Source organism: Choloepus didactylus, chromosome X (assembly GCF_015220235.1).
Source record: "Choloepus didactylus isolate mChoDid1 chromosome X, mChoDid1.pri, whole genome shotgun sequence".
Taxonomy (NCBI): Eukaryota; Metazoa; Chordata; class Mammalia; order Pilosa; family Megalonychidae; genus Choloepus; species Choloepus didactylus.
This window is the reverse complement of record NC_051334.1, coordinates 74,987,121-75,013,018: the sequence shown is the minus strand read 5'-3', so window position 1 is coordinate 75,013,018 and position 25,898 is coordinate 74,987,121. Positions and strand designations below refer to the sequence as shown.

General features: G+C 46.1%; 1 protein-coding gene across 6 annotated transcripts; it reads right to left on the bottom strand.

The window, feature by feature from the left end:
* Window positions 1-5,488: 5,488 nt before the first annotated feature.
* On the bottom strand, window positions 5,489-20,775 carry GJB1 (gap junction protein beta 1). 6 transcript variants are annotated; one of them, XM_037822569.1, is made up of 2 exons: window positions 20,676-20,775; window positions 5,489-6,939 (listed from the first exon to the last, which is right to left on the bottom strand). In XM_037822569.1, the coding sequence occupies exon 2, from the start codon at window positions 6,921-6,923 to the stop codon at window positions 6,072-6,074; it is 852 nt and encodes a 283-aa protein (XP_037678497.1). In that variant the 5' UTR covers window positions 6,924-6,939; window positions 20,676-20,775; the 3' UTR covers window positions 5,489-6,071. The 6 variants fall into 6 exon arrangements, with proteins under 6 accessions (XP_037678497.1, XP_037678500.1, XP_037678501.1 ...); XM_037822572.1 differs by having other exon boundaries at window positions 20,695-20,775; XM_037822573.1 differs by lacking the exon at window positions 20,676-20,775 and adding an exon at window positions 8,108-8,237.
* Between the last annotated feature and the right edge of the window lie 5,123 nt (window positions 20,776-25,898).

Below are 25,898 nucleotides of genomic sequence, written 5' to 3'. Positions count from 1 at the left end.
AGCAAACAGGGACGGTTGGCATTCTAGCCCTGTCATACTTTGTCCCAGAAGCAGTGAAAAGCCATCAAAGGATTTCCACAGGGAACTGGCAAGACACGTTTCATGTTTTAAGATGACTCTAGCGTGTCTGGGTGATAGGGAAGAAGACCGGGTGCTGGAGAAACACAGGGGAGGCCAATTATGGGGAGACGATATGGCACAGAAGTGGTTATGGGCTTCACCTTTAGCATCTGGCAAGCATGAGTTCTTTCCTAACTGTGCAGCCTGGACAAGTTGCTTAACTGGTCTGGGCCTCAATTTCCTCATCTATAAAATGGGGACAATAATGGTGCTTACCTTCATGAATGGTAAGGAGATAACGCTTAGCACAGTGCCTAGTAGTTCTTTTTATCTACATTATCAGTTAGGAGATTATTGCAAGGTCCAAAGGAAGGCAACAGGGACAAAGGGAATGCTGAACAAGAAAGGGATTTGAAAAAGACTTGGGCAGCAGAATTACTGGGCCTTGTTGGTTGGTTACTTGATTATATTTTAGCATGAATGAATTGTGGTTGGTGCGAATTCCTCAAGGTAGCTGCATTTCAAGATATTTCTCTCTAATTGAGAAGTGAAGGACTTTGTTCCTTGTTCAAGGAATTTCAGGCATGGGGAAGGGAAGCCAGAGGGGGAACAGAAGGGGGAGAAAGGCAACTGCAGTCGCTGGCAGGTCTCAAAAGCTTATCTTGATTTAGGCCATGGGGGATAGAGGTTCTCTCCCCATCCCTGCACTCCCCAAATTGTCTTGCTTCCCAGGGATGGGTTATTTCTGTATCCTGCTCCAGGCAGATGTCCATAAACTGGCCCTCTCCCTCCTGATCACCCTTCTCTGTCTGAGTGCAGGGCAGCCCCTTCCTCAACCTTCACCATTTCTCTCCCTTAACTTTAGGAGTCCCAAACGCACATTTTGTTTTCTGGCAGGTTAATATTTAGGGATACTTTCGCATCATACTGAGCTCCTTCCACCTCCCCACCATATCTTGAAACACTTCCTAAGGCAGCATACATAGAGTGGGGTTACTTTAGTACTGGAGAAACAGTCCAGATTTGGGATTGGGATAGGCCTAGGTTTTAATTCTAGCTCTGCAGTTTTAAGCTGTGCAACCTTTAGACCGATTGCTTAGCCTCTCTGAGCCTCCATTTCCTCATCTACAAGTAAGGGGCTAATAGGAGCTACCTTGCCATTATTGAGAACAGGTATGTAAGTGCTTAATTTAGCACCATATCTGGCATATACTGGGTGCTCAAAAAACCGTATCTCCTTTCACCTGCCTGCATTCTTACTGAAAAGAAAAACCCATCCTTTTCATTAAAATTACAGCCAGCCTCCCACATACATACGAACGTGGTCATATGGACAGCCTCATATGGATGCAAACATACAGACTCACTTCTTCAAGCACACACATAGCTTATGACAATCAAGAGAGCATGTTGATTAGGTGAGACAGAGTTCAGCTCAGTGTTTAAGAGGGTTGGTGAAGAGCTGGGGGAATTGCAAAGTTGGTAAGATGAAATAGCACCCACTTATATAGCACTTACCATAGGCCTTGAAGTCCACTGTGAAATCACTCTGCCCTTTCTTCCATGGTTCACCAGCAATCTTAATACATCTATTTGTGCAGTTGTGGCCCTGACCTGAATCTCCTCAAGATCATCACAAGTCTCTCTATAATTTTGAGTGCAGAACTGCCTGTTGGTCTAGTAGGGGGATAACTTTGAAGCCTGCACGGGATAATTGAGAGGCTGAATTCCTGCACAAACTTCTGTGCAGGGTTTCTGAGACCCTTCACTGACTGGCCCCAACCTACAGTGCCAGTCTCACCTCCTACTCCAACCACCCCATCCCTAATCCCAAGCATTCTCAGCTCTAATCACACCAAAGGCACTCCACGCTTTCATGAGGCTGAACCTATTGTGGATTAAGCACATGCAAGTAATTACCGCACAGTACAATCAGCACTTCAATAGACATACCCTACAAGGTACTATGGGAGTTCAGGATGGAGGGGATGACAACTTCTCTCTGAGGGACTTGGGTAGGGGGAAGACAGAAGAAAGTTGAGGTTTTCCCATAGGAAATGACATTTGAGCTGAATTCTGAAGGATCAGGAGTTTGCCAGTCAAGGAAGGGGAAGGAAACCTCCAAATTATCTTTGGCTCCTCCTCCCCACACTCAGACATCAAGTCCTGTTGTAGATTCTCCATCCAAAATGGCTCACACCTGTCTCATCTTCTTATTCCTTCTGCCACTGCCCCAGTCCTACAGGCCCCACTTGGGTTATTGCAGTAGCTCCATAACGGGGTGTTCTGCCTCTAGTCTTTCCAACCCCCAATCCATTCTCCCTGCAGCTGCCAGAGTGAACCTCCAAACACCCAAATGTGAAGGACTTACTCCCCTGCTCAACACCCTTAATAGTTTCCCACTACATATAGGACAGAGTCTGAACCCCTTATAATAACATACCAGGCCCAACACCAGCTGGTCAGAGTTTATCTTTCCCATCTCACCTCTAAGCCATTCCACTCCTCCAATCCTCCATTCTAGCCACAAGCAGATTATTTGCCTAATTCTGAAGACACACCATATCCCTTTCAGTCATTTGTGTGTTTTTACCCTGCCTTATTCCCCCTCCCTAGAATACCCCCATTTTTTCCCCCACTAGACCCCGCAGGTTTAGCCTGGCCTAGTCCAGGAATCAGAGGGAGCCCAGCTTGGTAGGATTTCATAGCCCCTTCTCTAGCATAGGTCAGGTCTGACATTTTAGTATTGTGGAATCAGTAAATGGATCAAACATTCCCCTCTGGCCCCAACTGTGTGTGCCCAGGCTGTCTGATTAGGCATCTGAACCAGTTCGTGGTTGCCATGCCAATTCTCTATGGATACTGCAGCCTGCTCTGAAATCCCAAGTCAGCTGGCTGAGGCCTTGACTACTCTCCAATTCAGCCAGCCCTCTCCATCCAGAAGCTGACCCTGTGCCTTTACCCCCAGCTCCTGTCATCTCTGCACATAGATGTCCCTAAAAGACTAGAGAGGTCCCTAAAACCACTAATACCATGAGAAACAGTGTGTGAGAACACTAAGGTCCTTTCTCCCCCCAGATCGGATCCCTTGAATATTGACACTTAAATGTGTCACACTTGAGTTTGCAATATCGAACCAGACTTTGCTGTTTGGACTGCTGTCCACTCCCTGGAGGGAGCCAACCCTATTGCTGGTTCTTTCCAACAGCTCCAGCCTAGCTGAATCAGCCTCACTCCTTTCCAGCTCATCGGGAGTTCCCAGCATGCCTCAAGGCCATGATCTGGGTGCTTATGATGCCATCTTATTTTAATTTACAGTTTGTAAACAGCTTTTTTTTAAATTAGAGAAGTTGTAGGTTTACAGAATAATCATGCAGAAAATAGAGAGTTCCCATCTACCACCCTATTATTAGCACCTTGCATAAGTGTGGTACATTTGTTACAATTCACAATGGAATATTTCTATAACTGTACTATTCACTTTAGTCCTATAAACAGCTTTTGAGTACACCTTGTTTGATTCTCACAAAAGCCCTGGGAAAGAGGTGAGGAGGTTATTAACAGCCCTATGTCACAGATGAGGAAACTGAGACCTGGAGAGGGTGAGTATAATGTGTCTAAGGGGAGATAGCTAATAAATGAAGAAGCAGGTTTCCTAATTCCAGTACCTTCTTCATTACCCTGGTATCTACCATGCATCTACTAAGTGGCAGGGACGAAACCCCACTTGTCTCCTTGTCTCAAGTGAAAGGGTCAGCCCTGGGGTTAGCCTGACCGTCTCTTCTACCTCCCTGAGTCACAGGACACAAGAATAATGTGTCACCCATTTGGCTGTAACACCCAGCCCTGGTAGCTTTATTGTGCCACCACTGCCCCCTGGGGAGGAAAGCCTGGATCTGGAGTTGGAGACTCTCCAATGGAGACTGGTAGAATCCTTTGAAGAGAAAACAGATTTCTAAGGAGATGAGAGGTTTAGCATTTCTCAGTGTGGGGAGGGCATGACGTTCCCTCATGGACCAGGATGAAATTTTTAAAAAAAGAAAGTCTCTTGGTGGCTTTTTTTGGACGGAGGGGAGATGCTCTGCATTTGTTGTGTTGTGCTGTGTTATGGGTGGAGGGGATGGATTTCAATATGAAAAGGAACCTCTCCCACCATGAGGGGTGGGGTGGGGACTTCTCTGACAGGGTATGATGTCAGTTTCTAAGAAAAAAGGAAATCTCTAGCAGGAAAGGAATATTCCTCTAAAAGAGAAGGGGGTGGAGGAGGGAGTTCTCGTTCTCTTCCCTTTCTTTTCGAAAGGAGAAACTTCCTTGAATGAGGAAACCTCCCAAGCTTTCTCTCTGAAGGGAAAATAAACTGTCTTGAGAGGGAGAACAATTCTGATGAGATTTTATGCCTGACCCTCTCTTCCTTTCTGATATATTTCCCATCATGGAGTCAGCAAACTCTGAGAGGGAGTGGCAAATAATTTTTTTCTGTTTGGGAGGTAGGGCAGCTGAGAAGGGAACTCTTACCCTGTGGGGCCATTTGTCCGGCAGTAACTCAGAGATCGGGAAACCCCTGTGAGGCTAGGAAAGTCTTTCAGGAACCCCAGCAGCACAGAGCGTTGAAGAGAGCTTAGAGATGTGCTGGGCCAGCTCTTGTTTGCTCACCAGGAAACTGAGACTTGGGGAAGGGAATGCCTTGCCAATAAGTGACGGAACCAGGACTTGAACCCAGCTTTGTCAACTGGCACCAGTACTTTTCCTGCCACAGCTAACAGCAGCTGGAGGGGAGGCTACCTCCTGCTTCAAAGAGTGATGCCGGCCAGGAAACTGCTGCTGTGATATTTTTGACCTGTGGTAGAGGCATCTCTGGGGAGGGGGGGCATTGATTCCTGAGGGAAGGAAACTGGGGAAGAAGACAGAATCAGGGGCTATGTCCAGAGGAAAGGGTAGGATTTCAAGACATTGATTCGCAGGAAATGCTGAGTCTTGAGGGAGTAAAGGGGGATATCTTTCCCAGGAGTCTGGGGGAGGGAGCCCTTGCAAAGGTGCTGAGGGTGTGGGGGAGTATGTGCAAGTCTCTGGGATTGGAGAAATTTCTCTTATCACTTCCTGTCTCTCCAGAGGGAGTTGTCATTTTCATCTTTTCGAAATTAGTGGAGGGAGGCAAGCAAATTATATCTCAATACAGCCTGTTATTTAAAAAAAAACGTGAAAAACAAAAACAGAGGTGAGAATGGCCCAGGGTCTGGCTTTGCCAGGCCGGGAGTGCAGTGGTCCTTCATTTTGTAACTTTACCTACTTCAAATCACTATTTCTCTGGCCCCATTCCTTTCTCCATCAGCAAAAAGCCAAGGCCAGCTCGTCCACGGGGGAGGTCAGAGGTTGCAGGAGAAAGAACTTAAACACACAAGTCACCTCCTCATTTACTGCAAAATCCTGTTTAATGTGTAACATTTCAGGCAGAGAGAAATCTTGGGGACTAGAGGCAAAGGCAGCCCTGACCAACCCCCACTCCAACTTATCTGCCTGCTCCTCCTGTCCCTAACCCCCCCACCTCAGACCTGCCCTCCTTTTGCTTGTTCTTGCTACCCTCCCTCCTCCACCCGTGTGTCCACAGCACCCCTCCCTCCATGCCACTTGCCCACATCGCTCCTCTGCTGACATGACCCCCCAGAAATAGGGTCTCTGACAGCATGGGGTTAAGATTAGTTTCATAATCGGAGAAACTATCAGAGCATCCCATTTATGGTCCCCAGGGGGTCCCAGGAAGAGGGAGAGCTGCCTACATCCTCCCCCCAACACAACAACCTTGAGCACTGAGGTTAGGTGGCTTCCAGCTCCCCACCCCTCCAGCCCCTCAGATCAAAGGCCTCTGGGGGAAGAGGAGGAGGGGGGCTGGGAAGATTTCGCTCGAGCCTTCCATCCCTGGCAGGTAGAGAGGCCTGTGCCCTGGCAGGGAAGAGAAGGAGGGGCAGGCCTCTGGGAAGGGTGGGGTGGGACGGGAGGTGGCCTTCGAGGCGGCCTCAGCAGGCTGAGCAGCGGTCGCTCTTCTCAACCAGCCCGGCCCCAGTGCCCGGGCTGCGGCGCAGTATGTCTTTCAGGGAGCCATCCTGCTCGCTCAGCAGCTTGTTGATCTCATTCTGCTTGTATTCAGGGGAGAGCCGGTGGCCAAAGCCCGAGCCCTTGCGGGAGGGGGGATTGGAGCGGCGTTGGGCTCGGCGGGCACAGGCCCGGATGATGAGGTACACCACCTCAGCCACGTTGAGGATGATGCAGATGCCCGAGGCGGCCAGCATGAACACGGTGAAAACGGTTTTCTCAGTGGGGCGGGACACAAAGCAGTCCACTGTGTTGGGGCAGGGGTAGGTGTCACACTTGACCAGCCGCACCATGGTGTAGCCGGGGTAGAGCAGATAAAAGACATACATGAAGACAGCCTCGAACAGCAGCCGGAACACCACGCTGATGACATAGGTCCACCACAGTGTCCCCGAGATGTGGACCTTGTGCCTCTTCACCTCCTCCAGGTGCAGGGGGTCCCCGTGTCCCTCAAGCCGCAGCATTTTCTTCTCTATGTGCTGCTGGTGAGCCACATGCATGGCCACGAGGAGAGCTGGGGTGGAAACCAAGATGAGCTGCAAGGACCACAGGCGCACATGGGAAATGGGGAAAAAGTGGTCGTAGCAGACGCTGTTGCAGCCGGGCTGGAGGGTGTTGCAGATGAAGGAGGACTTCTCGTCACCCCACACGCTCTCGGCAGCCACCACCAGCACCATGATTCGGAAGATGAAGATGACCGAGAGCCACACTCGGCCGATGGCGGTGGAATGCCGGTTCACACCACTGAGCAACGTGTACAAACCTGTCCAGTTCATCCTGCCTCATTCACACCTGCAAAACATGAGCCGTAAAGCAAGCTTGTCGGAGAGCCGTGGCAGAGAGCTGGGCCCCAGCACTTAGCCATAGCTTTAGTCGTCAATCACCCCATCACCCTTACCTGCCTTTCCTCCTCCTCACTCATTTGAGGAGGGAGGATTTTAGAGTTCCAAGCACCCCCTGAGCCCCATCCCCCTTCTTTGCTTTCCTCCAACATTCTTTCCTCTCCGGCCCCTTTCTTTTCCAGGCTCGTCTTGTTCTCCCGACAGCCAGCCCCTCCCGCTCCCCATCCCTCAGCTCCTTACTTAGCTCTGGGCCTGGGGCGAACCCAAGCAAGCCCTGTTACCTTGGGGAGCGCCTATCCCTGAGGCCACCCAGACAGGTCCCCTATGGTCTCATGTCTGTGGAGGGGGAGTGGTCCCTGGGTCCGCGCCTGCGTCCCAATTCATCACCGCCCGGTGCTGGGGAGTCATATGCTGCTTTATACCCAGTGTCTGCACAATGGGACCTTTGTGGGGCTCTGAACAACGCCCTTTAGAATTCAGATCAAACGCCCTGACTTCCGCCCACCCTACACACACAGAGCACTTGTGTCCCAGCGCCGGACACCCAGCCTGCACCCACCTGTTCTGTGCCCACCCGGTCCATCGCCGCACCCGCCCCACAGCCCCGCCAGAAGAATGGCCCACCGGGGTGGGGGCAGGAGAGATGGAACAGAGACAGGTACACGTAAGAGGGGACTCCAGTGGACCAGGATTCTCTGGGCCGAGGGCCTACCCCAAGGCCCTACCAGAAACTTAGGGTCAACAGGATTTTTCTAGGATTGGGTCCCCTCTAGAGTATGGGTGAGCTAGAGAAAAGGAGGAAAGGAAAGGGAGCTCATATTTATCAAGCCAGGAACCTTGCTAAGTGTTTTCCTATACAGAATTTCTTTTAACACAACCAGTAAGCCTCTAAAGGCTGCTCCACCCGTTTTCCAGATGAGGAAGCTGAAGCTCAGATAAGTAACTGGCTCAAGATCACATAACTAGGAAGTGGTAGGGTAAGATGAAACAAAAGTATCTGAAGCAGAAGTCTAGGTTCTTTCCACAGTACACTCCTTGTGCTTTTGCAGATGGTGTCAGCAAAAGCAAAGGCTAGCAGTTAAGAAAAAAAAAAGAAGAAAAGCAAAGGCTAATGTTACCTATAAAAGCACAAGAAGAATGGAAGCTGTCGACCTGTGAGCACATTCCAACTCCTGTGTCACAGAGCAAACCTTGACCATCCCTTCCTGAGCTTCAGGAAAGGGAACCCAGCCAGGAGGTGGTCAGGTGGGTACCCGATGGGTATCAGGCAGCAGGAGAAAGCAGAGGGTCACTAAACAAACAGAAGGTCAGGAGATGCAATAGATAAGTCACCGAGCCTTGGGTTTGAATCCCAGTTCTTCACTTCATTCGACCTCGGGCTAGTTACTGAACTTCTCTGAGCCTGTTCACTCATCTACAGATGGGGTTAATACCCAGGGTTATTGGAAAGCTCAATGAGGCAACCTGCGAAAGTTCTTAGCCCAGCTCCAGTTCCATAGTCGGTGATCAAGGGGGGGCCAGCTCCTTCTGAGGAAGAGAAAACAATGTTGCTTGGGAGGGACTAAGGGGTCTGCCAAACCCCAAGAGCCCTCTTTTTTCTTCCCCAATGCTGTTGTTAACTTAGAATATCTGCCTGAGATAGAACAGACTGTTCCGTCCCTGCCCTGCCCCCAATGTCAAGTGCATACTGTAACTGGCTTTCATGAGCCTGCCAGTTGCTCTAGGGAAGAAATTACCTTCTCTGTCCCTTAGGTGGGCGAAAAAGACCTCCCCCACCTCCTGCCACTTTTGCTTTTAAATTCCAAGGACATCGTGCTAGAAGTAGAGAGCTGGGATGTGAGGAGAACACACAGGCCTTCCACACCACCCCCCGCCATCAACACTCCATGGCAGGGGCAGTGGTTGTGGTTGAAGCCTTATATCCATTTCTGGCTGGTCCTCTCTGTTGCAGAGGGCAGGGATCAAGAGTATCAGCAACTGGAAAAGGTTGGAAGATGGGATAAAAGAAACTGGGAGAAGAAGAAGGGACAGTCCATAAGACATAGGTTATGTTTTGGGGCAAGGCTTCTTCATTTAGCTAAAAAAAAAAAAAATACTCAAAAACAAAAAAGCCTTAATGTGTTCATGTTGAGTGCCCAAAACCTGTGTGGGGAAGAAGGAACACTGTGCCCTTTCTCCCAAGCCTGGGTTTCTGAAGGCAGAGCTGCAGCCGCAGGAGGCACCATAGTTAGCTCTCCAGAAGTGCTTCTTCTGGTGGTCACAGAGAATTCTTGATAATAACCATTGACTGAGCACCTGCTGGGTACCACACCTTGCACACACACTATCTCATTTAGTCCTCAGAACAACCCTGTGGGGTAGGTGTGCTTTTTTTTTTTTTTTTTTAATCATCATTTTATTGAGATATATTCACATACCACGCAGTCATACAAAACAAATTGTACTTTCGATTGTTTACAGTACCATTACATAGTTGTACATTCATCACCTAAATCAATCCCTGACACCTTCATTAGCACACACACAAAAATAACAAGAATAATAATTAGAGTGAAAAAGAGCAATTGAAGTAAAAAAGAACACTAGGTACCTTTGTCTGTTTGTTTGCTTCCCCTACTTTTCTACACATCGATCCATAAACTAGACAAAGTGGAGTTTGGTCCTTATGGCATTCCCAATCCCACTGTCACCCCTCATAAGCTACATTTTTATACAACTGTCTTCGAGATTCATGGGTTCTGGGTTGTAGTTTAATAGTTTCAGGTATCCACCACCAGCTACCCCAATTCTTTAGAACCTAAAAAAGGTTGTCTAAAGTGTGCGTAAGAGTGCCCACCAGAGTGATCTCTCGGCTCGTTTTGGAATCTCTCTGCCACTGAAGCTTATTTCATTTCCTTTCACATCCCCCTTTTGGTCAAGAAGATGTTCTCCATCCCACGATGCCGGGTCTACATTCCTCCCCGGGAGTCATATTCCACGTTGCCAGGGAGATTCACTTCCCTGGGTGTCTGATCCCACGTAGGGGGGAGGGCAGTGATTTCACCTTTCAAGTTGGCTCAGCCAGAGAGAGAGGGCCACATCTGAGCAACAAAGAGGCATTCAGGAGGAGACTCTTAGGCACAAACACAGGGAGGCCTAGCCTCTCCTTTGCAGCAACCGTCTTCCCAAGGGTAAAACTTATGGTAGAGGGCTCAACCCATCAAACCACCAGTCCCCCATGTCTGTGGTCATGTTAGCAACCATGGAGGTGGGGTAGGCGAATACCCCTGCATTCTCCACAGGCTCCTCAAGGGGGCACTACATCTTTTTTTTTTTTTTTTCCTTGTTTGTCTTTTTTCTTTTTTTTTTTTTTTTTAACTTTCCCTTCTTTTTTGAAATCAACTGTATGAAAAAAAAAGTTAAAAAGAAAACAAACATACAATAAAAGAACATTTCAAAGAGACCATAGCAAGGGAGTAAGAAAAAGACAACTAACCTAAGATAACTGCTTAACTTCCAACATGTTCCTACTTTACCCCAAGAAAGTTACATACTATAGCAACATTTCAGTGAACTTGTTCCTACTACATCCATCAGAAATTAACAGACCATAGTCATTTCTGGGCATCCCCAGAACGTTAAATAGCTTATCTGTTCTTCTTGGATTATTGTTCCCCCTTCCTTAATTGCTCTCTACTGCTAGTTCCCCTACATTCTACATTATAAACCATTTGTTTTACATTTTTCAAAGTTCACATTAGTGGTAGCATATAATATTTCTCTTTTTGTGCCTGGCTTATTTCGCTCAGCATTATGTCTTCAAGGTTCATCCATGTTGTCATATGTTTCACCAGATCGTTCCTTCTTACTGCCGCGTAGTATTCCATCGTGTGTATATACCACATTTTATTTATCCACTCATCTGTTGATGGACATTTGGGTTGTTTCCATCTCTTGGCAATTGTGAATAATGCTGCTATGAACATTGGCGTGCAGATATCTGTTCGTGTCACTGCTTTCCGATCTTCCGGGTATATCCCGAGAAGTGCAATCGCTGGATCGAATGGTAGCTCTATCTCTAGTTTTCTAAGGAACTGCCAGACTGACTTCCAGAGTGGCTGAACCATTATACAGTCCCACCAACAATGAATAAGAGTTCCAATTTCTCCACATCCCCTCCAGCATTTGTAGTTTCCTGTTTGTTTAATGGCAGCCATTCTAACCGGTGTTAGATGGTATCTCATTGTGGTCTTAATTTGCATCTCTCTAATAGCTAGTGAAGCTGAACATTTTTTCATGTGTTTCTTGGCCATTTGTATTTCCTCTTCAGAGAACTGTCTTTTCATATCTTTTGCCCATTTTATAATTGGGCTGTCTGTACTATTGTCATTGAGTTGTAGGATTTCCTTGTATATGCAAGATATCAGTCTTTTGTCAGATACATGGTTTCCAAAAATTTTTTCCCATTGAGTTGGCTGCCTCTTTACCTTTTTGAGAAATTCCTTTGAGGTGCAGAAACTTCTAAGCTTGAGGAGTTCCCATTTATCTATTTTCTCTTTTGTTGCTTGTGCTTTGGGTGTAAAGTCTAGGAAGTGGCCTCCTAATACAAGGTCTTGAAGATGTTTCCTACATTATCTTCTAGGAGTTTTATGGTACTTTCTTTTATATTGAGATCTTTGGTCCATTTTGAGTTAATTTTTGTGTAGGGGGTGAGGTAGGGGTCCTCTTTCATTCTTTTGGATATGGATATCCAACTCTCCCAGCCCCATTTGTTGAAAAGACCATTATGGCTCAGTTCGGTGACTTTGGGGGCCTTATCAAAGATCAGTCGGCCATAGATCTGAGGGTCTATCTCTGAATTCTCAATTCGATTCCATTGATCTATATGTCTATCTTTGTGCCAGTACCATGCTGTTTTGGCAACTGTGGCTTTATAATAAGCTTCAAAGTCAGGGAGTGTAAGTCCTCCCACTTCGTTTTTCTTTTTTAGAGTGTCTTTAGCAATTCGAGGCATCTTCCCTTTCCAAATAAATTTGATAACTAGCTTTTCCAAGTCTGCAAAGTAGGTTGTTGGAATTCTGATTGGGATTGCATTGAATCTGTAGATGAGTTTGGGTAGAATTGACATCTTAATGACATTTAGCCTTCCTATCCATGAACATGGAATATTTTTCCATCTTTTAAGGTCCCCTTCTATTTCTTTTAGTAGAGTTATGTAGTTTTCTTTGTATAGGTCTTTTACATCTTTGGTTAAGTTTATTCCTAGGTACTTGATTTTTTTAGTTGCTATTGAAAATGGTATCTTTTTCTTGAGTGTCTCTTCAGTTTGTTCATTTCTAGCATATAGAAACATTACTGACTTATGTGCATTAATCTTGTATCCCGCTACTTTGCTAAATTTGTTTATTAGCTCTAGTAGGTGTATCGTTGATTTCTCAGGGTTTTCTAGATATAAGATCATATCATCTGCAAACAATGACAGTTTTACTTCTTCTTTTCCAATTTGGATGCCTTTTATTTCTTTGTCTTGCCGGATTGCCCTGGCTAGCACTTCCAGCACAATGTTGAATAACAGTGGTGACAGCGGGCATCCTTGTCTTGTTCCTGATCTTAGAGGGAAGGCTTTCAGTCTCTCACCATTGAGTACTATGCTGGCTGTGGGTTTTTCATATATGCTCTTTATCATGTTGAGGAAGTTTCCTTCAATTCCTACCTTTTGAAGTGTTTTTATCAAAAAGGGATGTTGGATTTTGTCAAATGCTTTTTCAGCATCTATTGAGATGATCAATTGATTTTTCCCTTTCGAGTTTTTAATGTGTTGTAATACATTGATTGTTTTTCTTATGTTGAACCATCCTTGCATGCCTGGAATGAACCCCACTTGGTCATGGTGTATGATTTTTTTGATGTGTCTTTGGATTCGATTTGCAAGTATTTTGTTGAGGATTTTTGCATCTATATTCATTAGGGAGATTGGCCGGTAGTTTTCCTTTTTTGTAGCATCTTTGCCTGGTTTTGGTATTAGATTGATGTTAGCTTCATAAAATGAGTTAGGTAGTGTTCCATTTTCTTCAATGTTTTGAAAGAGTTTGAGTAAGATTGGTGTCAGTTCTTTCTGGAAAGTTTGGTAGAATTCCCCTGTGAAGCCATCTGGCCCTGGGCATTTATTTGTGGGAAGATTTTTGATGACTGATTGGATCTCTTTGCTTGTGATGGGTTGGTTGAGGTCTTCTATTTCTTCTCTGGTCAGTCTAGGTTGTTCATATGTTTCCAGGAAATTGTCCATTTCTTCTACATTATCCAGTTTGTTGCCATACAGTTGTTCATAATATCCTCTTATAATTTTTTTAATTTCTTCAGGATCTGCAGTTATGTCACCTTTTTCATCATTATTTTTGTTTATATGGGTCTTCTCTCTTTTGATTTTGTCAGTCTAGCTAGGGGCTTGTCAATCTTGTTGATCTTCTCAAAGAACCAACTTTTGGTGATATTTATCTTCTCTATTGTTTTTTTGTTCTCTATGTCATTTATTTCTGCTTTAATCCTTGTTATTTCTTTTCTTCTACTTGGTTTAGGATTGGTTTGCTGTTCATTTCTAGCTTCTTCAGTTGATCCATTAGTTCTTTGATTTTGGCTCTTTCTTCCTTTTTAATATATGCGTTTAGTGCTATAAATTTCCCCCTCAGCACTGCTTTTGCTGCATCCCACAGGTTTTGGTATGTTGTGTTCTCATTTTCATTCGTCTCTATATATTTAGCAATTTCTCTTGCTATTTCTTCTTTAACCCACTGATTGTTTAGGAGTGTGTTGTTTAACCTCCAGGTATTTGTGAATTTTCTAAGTCTCTGATGGTTATTGACTTCTAATTATATTCCATTGTGGTCAGAGAATGTGCTTTGAATAATTTCAATCTTTTTAAATTTATTGAGGCTTGTTTTATGTCCCAGCATATGATCTATTCTGGAGAAAGTTCCGTGAGCACTAGAAAAGTATGTGTATCCTGTTGATTTGGGATGTAATGTCCTGTAGATGTCTGTTAAATCTAATTCATTTATCAGATTGTTTAGGTTTTCAATTTCCTTATTGGTCTTCTGTCTGGTTGATCTATCTATAGGAGAGAGTGATGTGTTGAAGTCTCCCACAATTATTGTGGACACATCAATTGCTTCCTTTAGTTTTGCCAATGTTTCTCTCATGTATTTTGTGGCACCTTGATTGGGTGCATAGACATTTACGATTGTTATTTCTTCTTGCTGAATTGCCCCTTTTATTAGTATGTAGTGGCCTTCTTTGTCTCTCAAAACATCCCTGCATTTGAAGTCTATTTTATCTGAGATTAATATTGCTACACCTGCTTTCTTTTGGCTGTAGCTTGCATGAAATATTTTTTTCCATCCTTTCACTTTCAGTTTCTTTGTGTCCCTGTGTCTAAGATGAGTCTCTTGTATGCAACATATTGATGGTTCATTTTTTTTGATCCATTCTGCGAATCTATATCTTTTAATTGGGGAGTTTAATCCATTTACATTCAACGTTAAAACCGTGAAGGCATTTCTTGAATCGGCCATCTTATCCTTTGGATTATGTTTGCCATATTTTTCCCTCTCTCTATTAATATCCTTTATTGTACCCATACCGAATCTCTTTAGTACTGAACCTTTCTCCAAGTCTCTCTGTCCTGTCTTTGTTTCTCTGTCTGTAGGGCTCCCTTTAGTATCTCCAGTAGGGCAGGTCTCTTGTTAGCAAATTCTCTCAGCATTTCTTTGTCTGTGAAAAATTTAAGCTCTCCCTCAAATTTGAAGGAGAGCTTTGCTGGATAGAGTATTCTTGGCTGGAAATTCCTCTCACTCAGAATTTTAAATATATCGTGCCACTGCCTTCTCGCCTCCATGGTGGCTGCTGAGTAGTCACTACTTAGTCTTATGCTGTTTCCTTGTATGTGGTGAATTGCTTTTCTCTTGCTGCTTTCAGAACTTGCTCCTTCTCTTCTATGTTTGACAGTGTGATCAGTATATGTCTCGGAGTGGGTTTTTTTGGATTTATTCTATTTGGAGTTCGCTGAGCATTTATGATTTGTGTATTTATGTTGTTTAGAAGATTTGGGAAGTTTTCCCCAACAATTTCTTTGAATACTCTTCCTAGACCTTTACCCTTTTCTTCCCCTTCTGGGACACCAATGAGTCTTATATTCGGACGTTTCATATTATCTATCATATCCCTGAGGTCCATTTCGAGTTTTTCAATTTTTTCCCCATTCTTTCTTTTATGCTTTCATTTTCCATTCTGTCATCTTCCAGGTCACTGATTCGTTGTTCAACTTCCTCTAGTCTTGTACTATGAGTGTCCAGAATCGTTTTAATTTGGTCAACAGTTTCTTTAATTTCCATAAGATCATCCATTTTTTTATTTAGTCTTGCAATGTCTTCTTTATGCTCTTCTAGGGTCTTCTTGATTTCCTTCATATCCCGTACTAGGGTCTCATTGTTCATCTTTAGTTCTTTGAGTAGCTGCTCTAGGTGTGTCTCTTCTGGTCTTTTGATTTGGGTGCTTGGGCTTGGGTTATCCATATCGTCTGGTTTTTTCATATGCTTTATAATTTTCTGTTGTTTTTGGCCTCGTGGCATTTGCTGACCTTGATAGGGTTCTTTTAGGGTTTGTAGACCAGTTGAAGTCCTTATCTCTAATTTATCAGATCTACAGCTTCGTGGAGTACACTTTCTCTAACTAACCAGCAGGTGGCGTCCACGAGCCACCTGTTCTCCACAAGCCAGATCTCCCCTGCTTAGCCTTTTTGGTGAGTGGGGGAGTGAGTCTTGTGGGGCCCAATTGGTGTCCCAAGCTTGCGTGTGTAGTTGGTGTTGCCTGCCCTGTATGTGGGGCGTGTTTCTGGGCAGTCGGGGAGGGGGGGTGGCCCTAACAATCAAATCTCCCTGATGATCCTAGAGTTTTAAAGCTACTGCAATAGTCTAATCCTTCAGTTCAGTCCTGCCACAGTTTGTCTCTGCCACTGACCCACAAGTCTTTGGTATTGGCGTATGGCTCCTGAGACTTGCAAGTGGGCCCCTCTTCCAGGCTGTGCACCCCGGGTCCTCTGTTGAGGGATGACTGTGCTATGTCACAGGTGAGTGCCGTCCCCCCAGGGCAGTTCTGGGCTGCTGGGCTGTGTTGGGAGGCTCCCAGTCTGCTCAAATGATGGCTGAATGGGGCTCTGTTAATTCACACTGCTCCCCCTTCCCAGCTCTGGGACATTCAGCTGAGGTTGCAGGGAAGGCTAATGTCCACGCCCAGTTTTGTGGTGTGTGCCTGTTATTTGAAGCACTTCCGTCACACTGGGTTGTCTGGGACAGCTCTGGGCTATGGGGCTGGCGATGGGCAGGAGTGTTTCCTGTCCACCAGGATGGTGGCTGTGAGCGGACACCCCCCTTTTCTTGGGAAGTTGTGTTGTTTAGTGAATTTTCTCAGCCACTGGATTATTGCCTTTTGTCTCAGAGCTCTCTTAGTTCTGCTCTTGACTTGACGTGCCCAAATTTCAATTCTTTGAAGCTTTCTGTATTGAGCTTCTTAGAGTAATTGTTTTAGAAAAAGCAAAAAGGATTTAAAAAAAAAAAAAAAAAAAAAAAAAAAAAAAAAAAAAACGGTCCTCCTCAGAGATTTAATGGGTTATTGAAATGCTAATAGACAAAGCAACCAGGGCCATTAAGGAAAGGTGCCCAGGGCAGAGAGATCAGCCTTGCTTCGGGATTTGCATATGTGCCTCAAGGCCTGATCTCCGCCCTTCCCCTTTCTGTGTTCACCAGAACTCCAAAAATCCTCTGCTTTTATTTTGGAGTTTTTCGTGTTGTTTTTGTTCTATGCCTGTCTCCTCTCTGCTGGGCTGGCTGCTCTCAGAGTCTCTGGTGTCTGGCTTCAGTCTATCTATGGTTGGAGTTTTTTTTTTTTTTTTTTTTTTTTTTTTAATCATCATTTTATTGAGATATATTCACATACCACGCAGTCATACAAAACAAATTGTACTTTCGATTGTTTACAGTACCATTACATAGTTGTACATTCATCACCTAAATCAATCCCTGACACCTTCATTAGCACACACACAAAAATAACAAGAATAATAATTAGAGTGAAAAAGAGCAATTGAAGTAAAAAAGAACACTAGGTACCTTTGTCTGTTTGTTTGCTTCCCCTACTTTTCTACACATCGATCCATAAACTAGACAAAGTGGAGTTTGGTCCTTATGGCATTCCCAATCCCACTGTCACCCCTCATAAGCTACATTTTTATACAACTGTCTTCGAGATTCATGGGTTCTGGGTTGTAGTTTAATAGTTTCAGGTATCCACCACCAGCTACCCCAATTCTTTAGAACCTAAAAAAGGTTGTCTAAAGTGTGCGTAAGAGTGCCCACCAGAGTGATCTCTCGGCTCGTTTTGGAATCTCTCTGCCACTGAAGCTTATTTCATTTCCTTTCACATCCCCCTTTTGGTCAAGAAGATGTTCTCCATCCCACGATGCCGGGTCTACATTCCTCCCCGGGAGTCATATTCCACGTTGCCAGGGAGATTCACTTCCCTGGGTGTCTGATCCCACGTAGGGGGGAGGGCAGTGATTTCACCTTTCAAGTTGGCTTAGCCAGAGAGAGAGGGCCACATCTGAGCAACAAAGAGGCATTCAGGAGGAGACTCTTAGGCACAAATACAGGGAGGCCTAGCCTCTCCTTTGCAGCAAATATGGTTGGAGTTTGAATCAGTAGAATGAGTTTCCGGTAAGAGCAGCCACTGCAATTCTCGCTTCTCCTTCCTGGAGCTGACAGCCCCTCCTCCCCCGGGACTGAGCCTGGCAGGGAGGGGCGCGGGTCCCCTGGCCGCAAAAACTTACAGATTTCGCTGATCTCAGCAGTTCCACGTTTTCATGAGTGTTGTATGAAGTATGCCCAAAGACAGATTGCTCTGTGGTGTCCAGTCCACGCAGTTCCTGGCTTTTTACCTACTTTCCTGGAGGAGTAACTAAAACATACAGCTCACCAGTCTGCCATCTTGCCCCGCCTCTCCGGTAGGTGTGCTTTTGATCCTCATTTCACAAAGGAGGCAACAGAGGCAAAGGAACGACTTGAAGGGACTTGTCCAGGGGTCACACAGTTAGTGAGTGACAGAGCTGGGGTTGGAGCCCGGCCAAGCTGACTTCAGAGCCCAAACTCTTTCCCGTCAGCTCTACTGCCTTGGATAGGATTATAACTTTTCTTTCCATGGCTGTTCTCCCTCTCGCCCCCTGTCCTTCCTTCCCTGTGCAGTTTGTCCCTTCCTTTCCTCCCTCGGGCTGCTCACGCTAACTCCAAAGCAAACCCCAGCTGTTCTCTTCTCTTTTTCCCTTCAGTGGTGCCCCACAGTCGGCCTGGCCACAGCTGAGTTCCCAGATCCTCGTAGCTTTTCGCCTCTCATGCCTCAGGCCTCTAGGGCATAGCTGATAGCTCCTTTCAGGGGCTCCTAAGGACCCTTGTGTGGGCACTGGGATCTCCAGTTTTGTCTTCCTCTTTGGCAGGGGAGCTGATGGCTTATGTCAACATCAATACCTCGACGGTTTCATTTAAGAAACCAACAACCAAAAACATCCAGAGGTGGGGAGGGGGGTGACCTGATTTTGAAATCCAAACCGTTTTAGTGACTTTGGGTTTAAAGTCCAGGTACTGATATGCTCTGTGTTGCTCCAGGCATGTTTTGTTCTCATGTTTAATTAGACAGGCCCTCTCTGCCCGTGGCAGGCTTTGGCCCTGTCCTCAACTTCAGATTTGCCCCAGGACTCGAGCACGGTTCAAAATCAGGGGATCACATTGAATCCTTACAACGGTCCTGTAATATTATCCCCATTTTTCAGACAAGGAAATGGAGGCTCCAAGAGATTAAGTGACTTGCCTCAATAGCAGTTGTTGCACTGCTGCTAAGTGGAGAGTCAAGTTTCAAATGTATTTTCCTCTGACCCCAAAGCCTTTGTAACAAGCACTGCATTTGGCGGCTTCTCTGTCTTTAAGAGACCCGACTCACAACTCATAAGCTTATACTTTTTTCTGAGCACCCACACGCACACACATTCACCAAGTCTGTCTGTCCGTCTCTCTCTCTCTCTCTCTGCCCCCTCTGCTTCCCCTGTCCCTCCTTCCAACTATGGGAAAATCCTTGTGATTTGGGGGGTTTGGAGAAGAGGGGCCTGAAGGGTGGCTGAAGTTACATTCAGCCTCAGACTCCACACTCTGTCCCCTATTTCGCAGACAGCCCTAGACTCTCTTTCAGTGGCTTTAGTGAACTCCTCTCCACAGGCAACCCATTACCCAGCCTCTGGTCAGGAAAGCAGATGGGGCTGTCTTTTGAGATTTCCTTCCGAATTTTGGGCTGCCTTCATCAGTTTGGCGTGGTGAAGGCCAAACCCTGTCAAGCCCTCTTCCTCTTCCCTGCTTCTTTTCTCTGCCTCCATCCTGTGGCTGGACAGCATTTCAGTCACTGGACTTACCCTCTTCTCCCCTGCCATACACCCTCTGTGGCCAGGCTTGGGTCAGGACCAGTCGAGCTCATTAGGACTTTCTCTTGCCCTCGCTCTGCTGTGGTCTTTGCACAGAACTTCCGCTACTGTCTGCTCCCTTACCCACTGTTTGAACTACACCTCCTTACTCCTCTGTCACTCATCCAACTTCCTGCTGCTTGCTCCTAGAGCATATTATAACAGCAGCCACCTATGGAATGTCTACTGTGTGCTAAGAACCATATGTTCATTAACTCTCACCCTCACAACAACCCTGCAAACCATGGGTTATTGACCCATCTACACACGAGGAGATGGAGGCTCAAAGAAGCCAAGTAACTTCTCGCAGGGCTGCTAAGTGCTGGAGCTCGGATAAGGACCTCACCAAAGCGTGGGTCCCTTCCTCACTGCCATGCTGTGTCCTCAGCTATACTTCTCTCCAGTCAGAGCCTTCTTGCCTCTATTCTCCTTTCCTCATCTCATTTTCTAAGTCCATGCATTCTGCCACGCCATTCCCAACAGCTGGAACAACTTTCAAACAGATGGGGGGGCCACCTCTCCTGCAGATCTACAAACCATCGGTTTTTCTAAGCTCGGCTTCAGTCTGCCTGTCTCTCTCAAGAAAATGGAAATGCATGCTCCCCAATCCTCAGCCCTGTTGGCTGGCCCTCTGTTGCCCACTGAGTGCACCGTAGTCATCCACCTGCAGCACAGCAGCCCCCGTGTTGGTTGTATGCCTTGTTTATCTTGCAGTCGCAATCAGGGAAAGAAAACAGCTCCTGGCTGTGCCCAACAGTCCCGCCTAACCTTAATCCCGTGTGGCAGGAAACGTCTTATGGAAAAGAACTTGGCCATCCTGAGCCTAGAGGGTCCCTCAAGTCTTCCTGGGAATCTGGCCCAGTGGGGATGAGGGAAATCCTTGGCTGGGAAGAAAGAGTGACAGGACAAGGAACTTGGAGCCTAGAAAGGGGATGAGAGTTGGGGGCTGCAGAGGCTAAGCAGGCCTGACACCTGGCAGGACAGGCTTCCCCCCAGCTCAGAGGGAAGCACGGAAGGGATCTATGTGGCTGAATGCTGAGGCCAAAAGAAGGCAGGACCCGGGTCTCTTCCCAGCCCCCATTTCTGCCTCCCTGCTCCCCCTGCCCCCATGCCACACCAGCCCTCCCTGGCCCCTCTCCCTCAGCCCCCAGCCTCCTCACCTCCCCGACAGTGCCACACCTGGCTGCTGCTGCCCTTTCCTAGGCAATGTCTGCAGGCGTGTCTGCTCTATGCCACCAGGTACTGTCAGCCTAGCCCAGGGGAGGGACAAGGAGCCCAGGGCCGGAGCCAGATATGGCCCACAGCCCAAGAGGAACCAGACAAACATTAACCAGCTCCACCTCCTCCCACACTCAATCATTAAACAAGATTGATCCCCTGAGCTTCCAATGGGTTTGGAGAGGCAAATCACATAGCCTGGAGTCACTGCCCTGTCCCAGAGGGAGAGAGAGAGCCATCACTGTCACCCATGTGCCCATGTTTACCCCATCTGGAGGAACTGAACTGAACCTGGGCTCATCAGCGGGCCTCAGCCTTCCTCCACCCCCTGAAGCTGGCCTCAGGTGGGTCCAGTGTATCAGTGTATGGGCCAGCTGCAGAGAGGGCTCCTGCACTCAGTGCCAAGTCTAACTTTCTGACCCCTGACATCCCTTCCAGCACCTAGTCTCTAAAACTATAAGACTCTGGGGAGGAAAAAAGCCATGGGCGATGCCCACGGGCACCTGGGGTCGAGGTGGGGGGTGGCAGGGCTTCCCACCCAAATAGCAGTATCAAGGGGCTGCTCTTTGGTCCTCTGCTTATTGTCCACGTCCTGAGTTGCTGGGGATGGACCAAAGTATTTCCAGGCCTATCCCAGAATTCTACAACATCCTCAGAAATTGCCTTCCACCCTGGGGGCCAAAGCAGTTGAACTGCAAAATGTATTGTGCGTGGCAGCAAATCTTGGCAGGCATTAAGTAAACAGAGAATGTCAACCATTAACTGAGGGATCAGTCTAGCTTCAAAGTCTCCACAATTGAGGGTTTACCTGAAGACCCTGCTAACCCTGGAGGCCTCAGTGGCAGGGAAGAAATAAGCGAAATCAGCAGAAACCGGCCCATGGCCTACTGCTCTCTACCTCGGCTTGAGCTCACTGCCAGCAAGACAGCCAAAGCCTGAGCCTCTCTTGGCCAAATGCAGGCATATCAATACATCAACTTACAAGTCTTTACCGGACTCCTATTGGGTGCCTAGCCTACGACAACGTGCTAGGGGGTAGGTACAGGAGAGGGAAAAACATATCAACTGTTCTCAAATAATGTATTAATTTCCAGAGTAGATAAGGCCAAGACCCAAGAAATAGCCATGAAAGATATCAGTGTATGTTCACTTTTGTGGTTCTAAGTTTGACTGTGAAGGGAGTTCAAAGAAGGGGAAGACGAAAGTAAACTGAAGTAATCAGGGAAGACTTCCTGGAGGAGGCGAGGTTTGTGTGGAGAAGTAAAGGATGGGTAGAATTTGGAAAGGGGATGGGTTGTGTTAGCATTTCAGGGAGGAAGAACAGTGTGAGTAAGGCTCACAGGCAGGAATGAGCAACGCACATTTGGAAGACAGGAAGGAGGCAGGACTATGCTGGAGAGCAGTAAAAGATACTGTCAGTCAGGCAAGGGGCTCGGTGTATGGAGGACATTGTCAGGTAGAGATTTGTTTAGTGAGTGTCTGGTAAGTTTTTTTTTTAATTTTAAATTCAGTTTTATTGAGATATATTCACAAACCATACAATCATCCACAGTGTACAATCAACTGTTCACAGTTCCATCATATAGTTGTGCGTTCATCACCAGAATCAATTTTTGAATGTTTTCCTTACTCCAGAAAGAAAATATAAAAATAGAAGTAAAAAAGAACACCTAAAACATTCCATCCCCCCATCCCAGCCTATTTTCCATTTAGTTTTGTCCCCATTTTTCTACTCATCTGTCCATACACTGGATAAGGGAGTGTGAGCCACGAGGTTTTCACAATCACACAGTCACACCATGTAAGCTACATAGTAATGCAATCACCTTCAAGAATCAAGGCTACTGGGTTGCATTTCCACAGTTTCAGGTATTTCCTTCTAGCTATTCCAATACATTAAAAACTAAAAAGGGATATCTATATAGTGCATAAAAATGCCCTCCAGAGTGACCTTTTGACTCCATTTGAAATTTCTCAGCCACTGAAACTTTATTTTGTTTCATTTCTCTTCCCCCTTTTGGTCAAGAAGATTTTCTCAATCCCACGATGCCAGGTCCAGGCTCATCCCCGGGAGTCATGTCCCGCATTGCCAAGGAGATATACACCCCTGGGAGTCATGTCCCACGTAGGGTCTGGTAAGTTTTGTACCAGGTAAAACTGAGCCAGACACCATGAGGGACAGGTCGAATGCCATCCTTTGGTATTTGACAATTCCTGCTCAGAGTACAGGTTGCATTCCTTGAGTATTTAACGTGTGAAAGGCAATATTCAAAGTACTTTACATGTATTACCTTGTTTGATCTCCAAAATAGCCCTATGAAGTAGGGACTTTTTTTTTTTTTACCTAAATTTAAAAATTTTTTTTTTTTGAAGTAGGCACTGTTACTATCCCCACATTACAGGGAGAATTAAAGCACAGAGAGGTTAAGTGACATAATTGAGGTCACCCAGCTAGTAAGTAGCAAAGCTACTTTTGTACTCAGGCAGTCTGGCTCCAGAACTTGTTCACTTAACCACTACAGCACAGCTGATAAGCTCTGCAGGTCCCCTTGAGAATCTAGGTAAGAAATGGTCCCTAACTCTAGAAGGTTCCAAGCTAGTAGGAGAGATGAGACATGCACCCAAATGACTACAATAAGAGAGTATGTAGTAAGTGTCATATGCAGATACAAGGTGTCAGAAGGAATTCAGATATAGGAGAAAAGGCTAGATTTAATGGAAGGCAGAGTTGGACTTGGGTCATAAAGGAGATGGAGGGGCCAAGCATTCCAGGTGACAGGAAGCTGTGAGATGTGCTTAGGGAACCATGGGTAGACCTGTTTGACCAGAAGAGAGAGCTCCTATAGCAGAGTTCCTAGGGAGGGGGAACTACAGGTCAATATTAGTGTGCACTCATTGTTCCTTGGAGTTCTGGCAGGGTTTCTTTGGGGTGTTTGTAGTTCTAGGGTATAGTAAGTCTATTTGAATAGTTTTTAGATGTATAAAAATACTGTTGTTAGAATTGACTTGTCCCCTGCTTGTTTACTGCTACTTGAGAGCATCTTCAGAAAGGGGAGAGAGAGAGAGAGAGAAGAGAGAAGAGAGAAGGGAGGGGAAGGGAGGAAGAGGAGGGAAGGGAAAATGAAGAGAAGAGAGAGAAGAGAGGAGGAAACTGTACTCGAGCAAACAATGTAAATCCATTTGCTGTCAGCAGCTGAATGCAGCATCCACCTCGAAGCCTGGGCAGACTTTCTTATGAAGGATGTTCTGGGGAAATATTTTAAAACTGTATGTCAGTCAGCTTATTTCCTAGGATTCACTCAGGATCACTTCATTAGATCTTGAGACAAACAAGATAAGAGAGCCTGAATAGAAAGAAGCCTGCTGTCTCTGGCATGGCTTGAACATTCAAACATCAGCCCAAACACGGGCTGTCAGCATTCCTGTTCCACTGAAGTCTAGGACAGTCGATGGAGGAAACAGATCCCATCATTTAAGAGCACATTTCACCAGCAACATCCGTCATAGTTCAGAGGTTTGGATTTCAGAAACGGAATCAGCAGCCTGGTGAGAGCTCTGCTCATTACGTCATGGACTAGCGCCGGCTGCCCCAGCATGGCAATCTTGAGGCTTTCTTCAAGGATGGCATGCGGCAGCACTGCCTTGCATGTGGAGTCCATCATCCCAGCCCATCCCTGGGCCTCATTACTGAACAAAATGTGGCATCTTGTATGGCTTTGATCAATGAGACAGCATTGCTGTATGGCTCAGAAATCAAAGGGGACAGCCTCCAATATAAATGTTACTTGTGATACGCAGGCAAAAAAATCTTCCCAAATGCGTCCATAGGATTAAGGAAATAGCTAGCCCTGAAAATCTGCAGAACATTCCAGAAGTCTCCACCCCAGCTCAGGCTGTGGAAGGTTATGCAAACTGTTCCCAGTAAGGGCTGCTAGGGAAAGATGGAAGTGGCCTGGTATTCATAATTGGTAATGTTTTGCACAAAGCCTTTGCAAAAGTTCACACAATTATATGAATGCATCTGTGCCCCAGGAATTCATATTCTTAGAAGAGGCCAACTACAGGGAGATTATCGATATTTTTCCAAGGGGTTTTCTGAAGAACTGTACCCAGATATTACACCAATTCACTCGACAGATGTACACCTTTTGCTGTAAGAACAGTGGGGAGTGGGGAACGAAAGCAAAATTATTTCACTGTCCCCCCCAAAATCTAATTGTCTTAAATAGCTTAAAACCAAGTCCACATAGTCAGGATGGTACACTCATTCTGCCAGTAGTAAAGTTTAAAGGTAGAGCCTATAGATTTAAAGAGAGTAAAACTCTTAAGCAGCACTATATCCCCTCCCTGCAATTTGGAATTCATTTTGCCCTTTTTCCTTGTTTTATAAAGACCATAATTCCTGGGATTTGAGAATGGTAACCATATTTCACTGATGTCTGATCACGGGATCACCAGAGGGTGTGCTTGCAAAAGATTCCAAGAAGTTCCGCGTACTTTTCGTAGCCCAGGTAGTCAAGTGAAAAAAGTAAAATGGGAGATTGAAATTTTCGGGCTGCTGTCTTCATGTTGTTCATATTCAGCCCATACAGTGTGATGCTCATTTCCTGCTCTTGGGGGTGTAGTGGAGCACAGCAGGACGTGGCCCAGTGGCAGAACCTGCCCAGGTTGAATCCAATGCTGGATTTTTATCCAAGGGGACTAGAGGTAGTGTGGGAAGGGTGAGGAATCATACAGAAGTCAAGGTCATGGCCAGAAAAATGGGGCCAAGAGTCAAGTGTGAAGGGAGAGGTGAAAAGGATACAGAATTTAGCCTGTTCTTCTAATGGCCCAAGTTTAGGCTGCCAACCTGATGAGCTGCTGCCCTTCCCATTACGCTGTAAATAGCTTAGTCTATGTTTCCAGTTTTCTTTCTTTATATACACACCCATCATTAAAATCATATTTTGTATACAGGAGGTCCCCCCCCCCCCATAGGATCTTTCCCTGATGCTCTGGGGAGTGCCAGGCTGCTGCTGATACCCCGTAGGCCAAAGCTTCTGTTGACAAGCAATGCTGACAAAGGCAGTTTTCCTCCTACCCCACCTGACCCAGCCAACTCTGCTGAAAACTAGAAGACTGATTCTTAGGCCCATCCAGATCTCTGAGATTGTGAACTCCATTGC

Excerpts from the sequence above, each read along its gene's own strand:
- GJB1 (XM_037822569.1), bottom strand. The coding sequence starts at position 6,923 with ATGAACTGGACAGGTTTGTACACGTTGCTCAGTGGTGTGAACCGGCAT.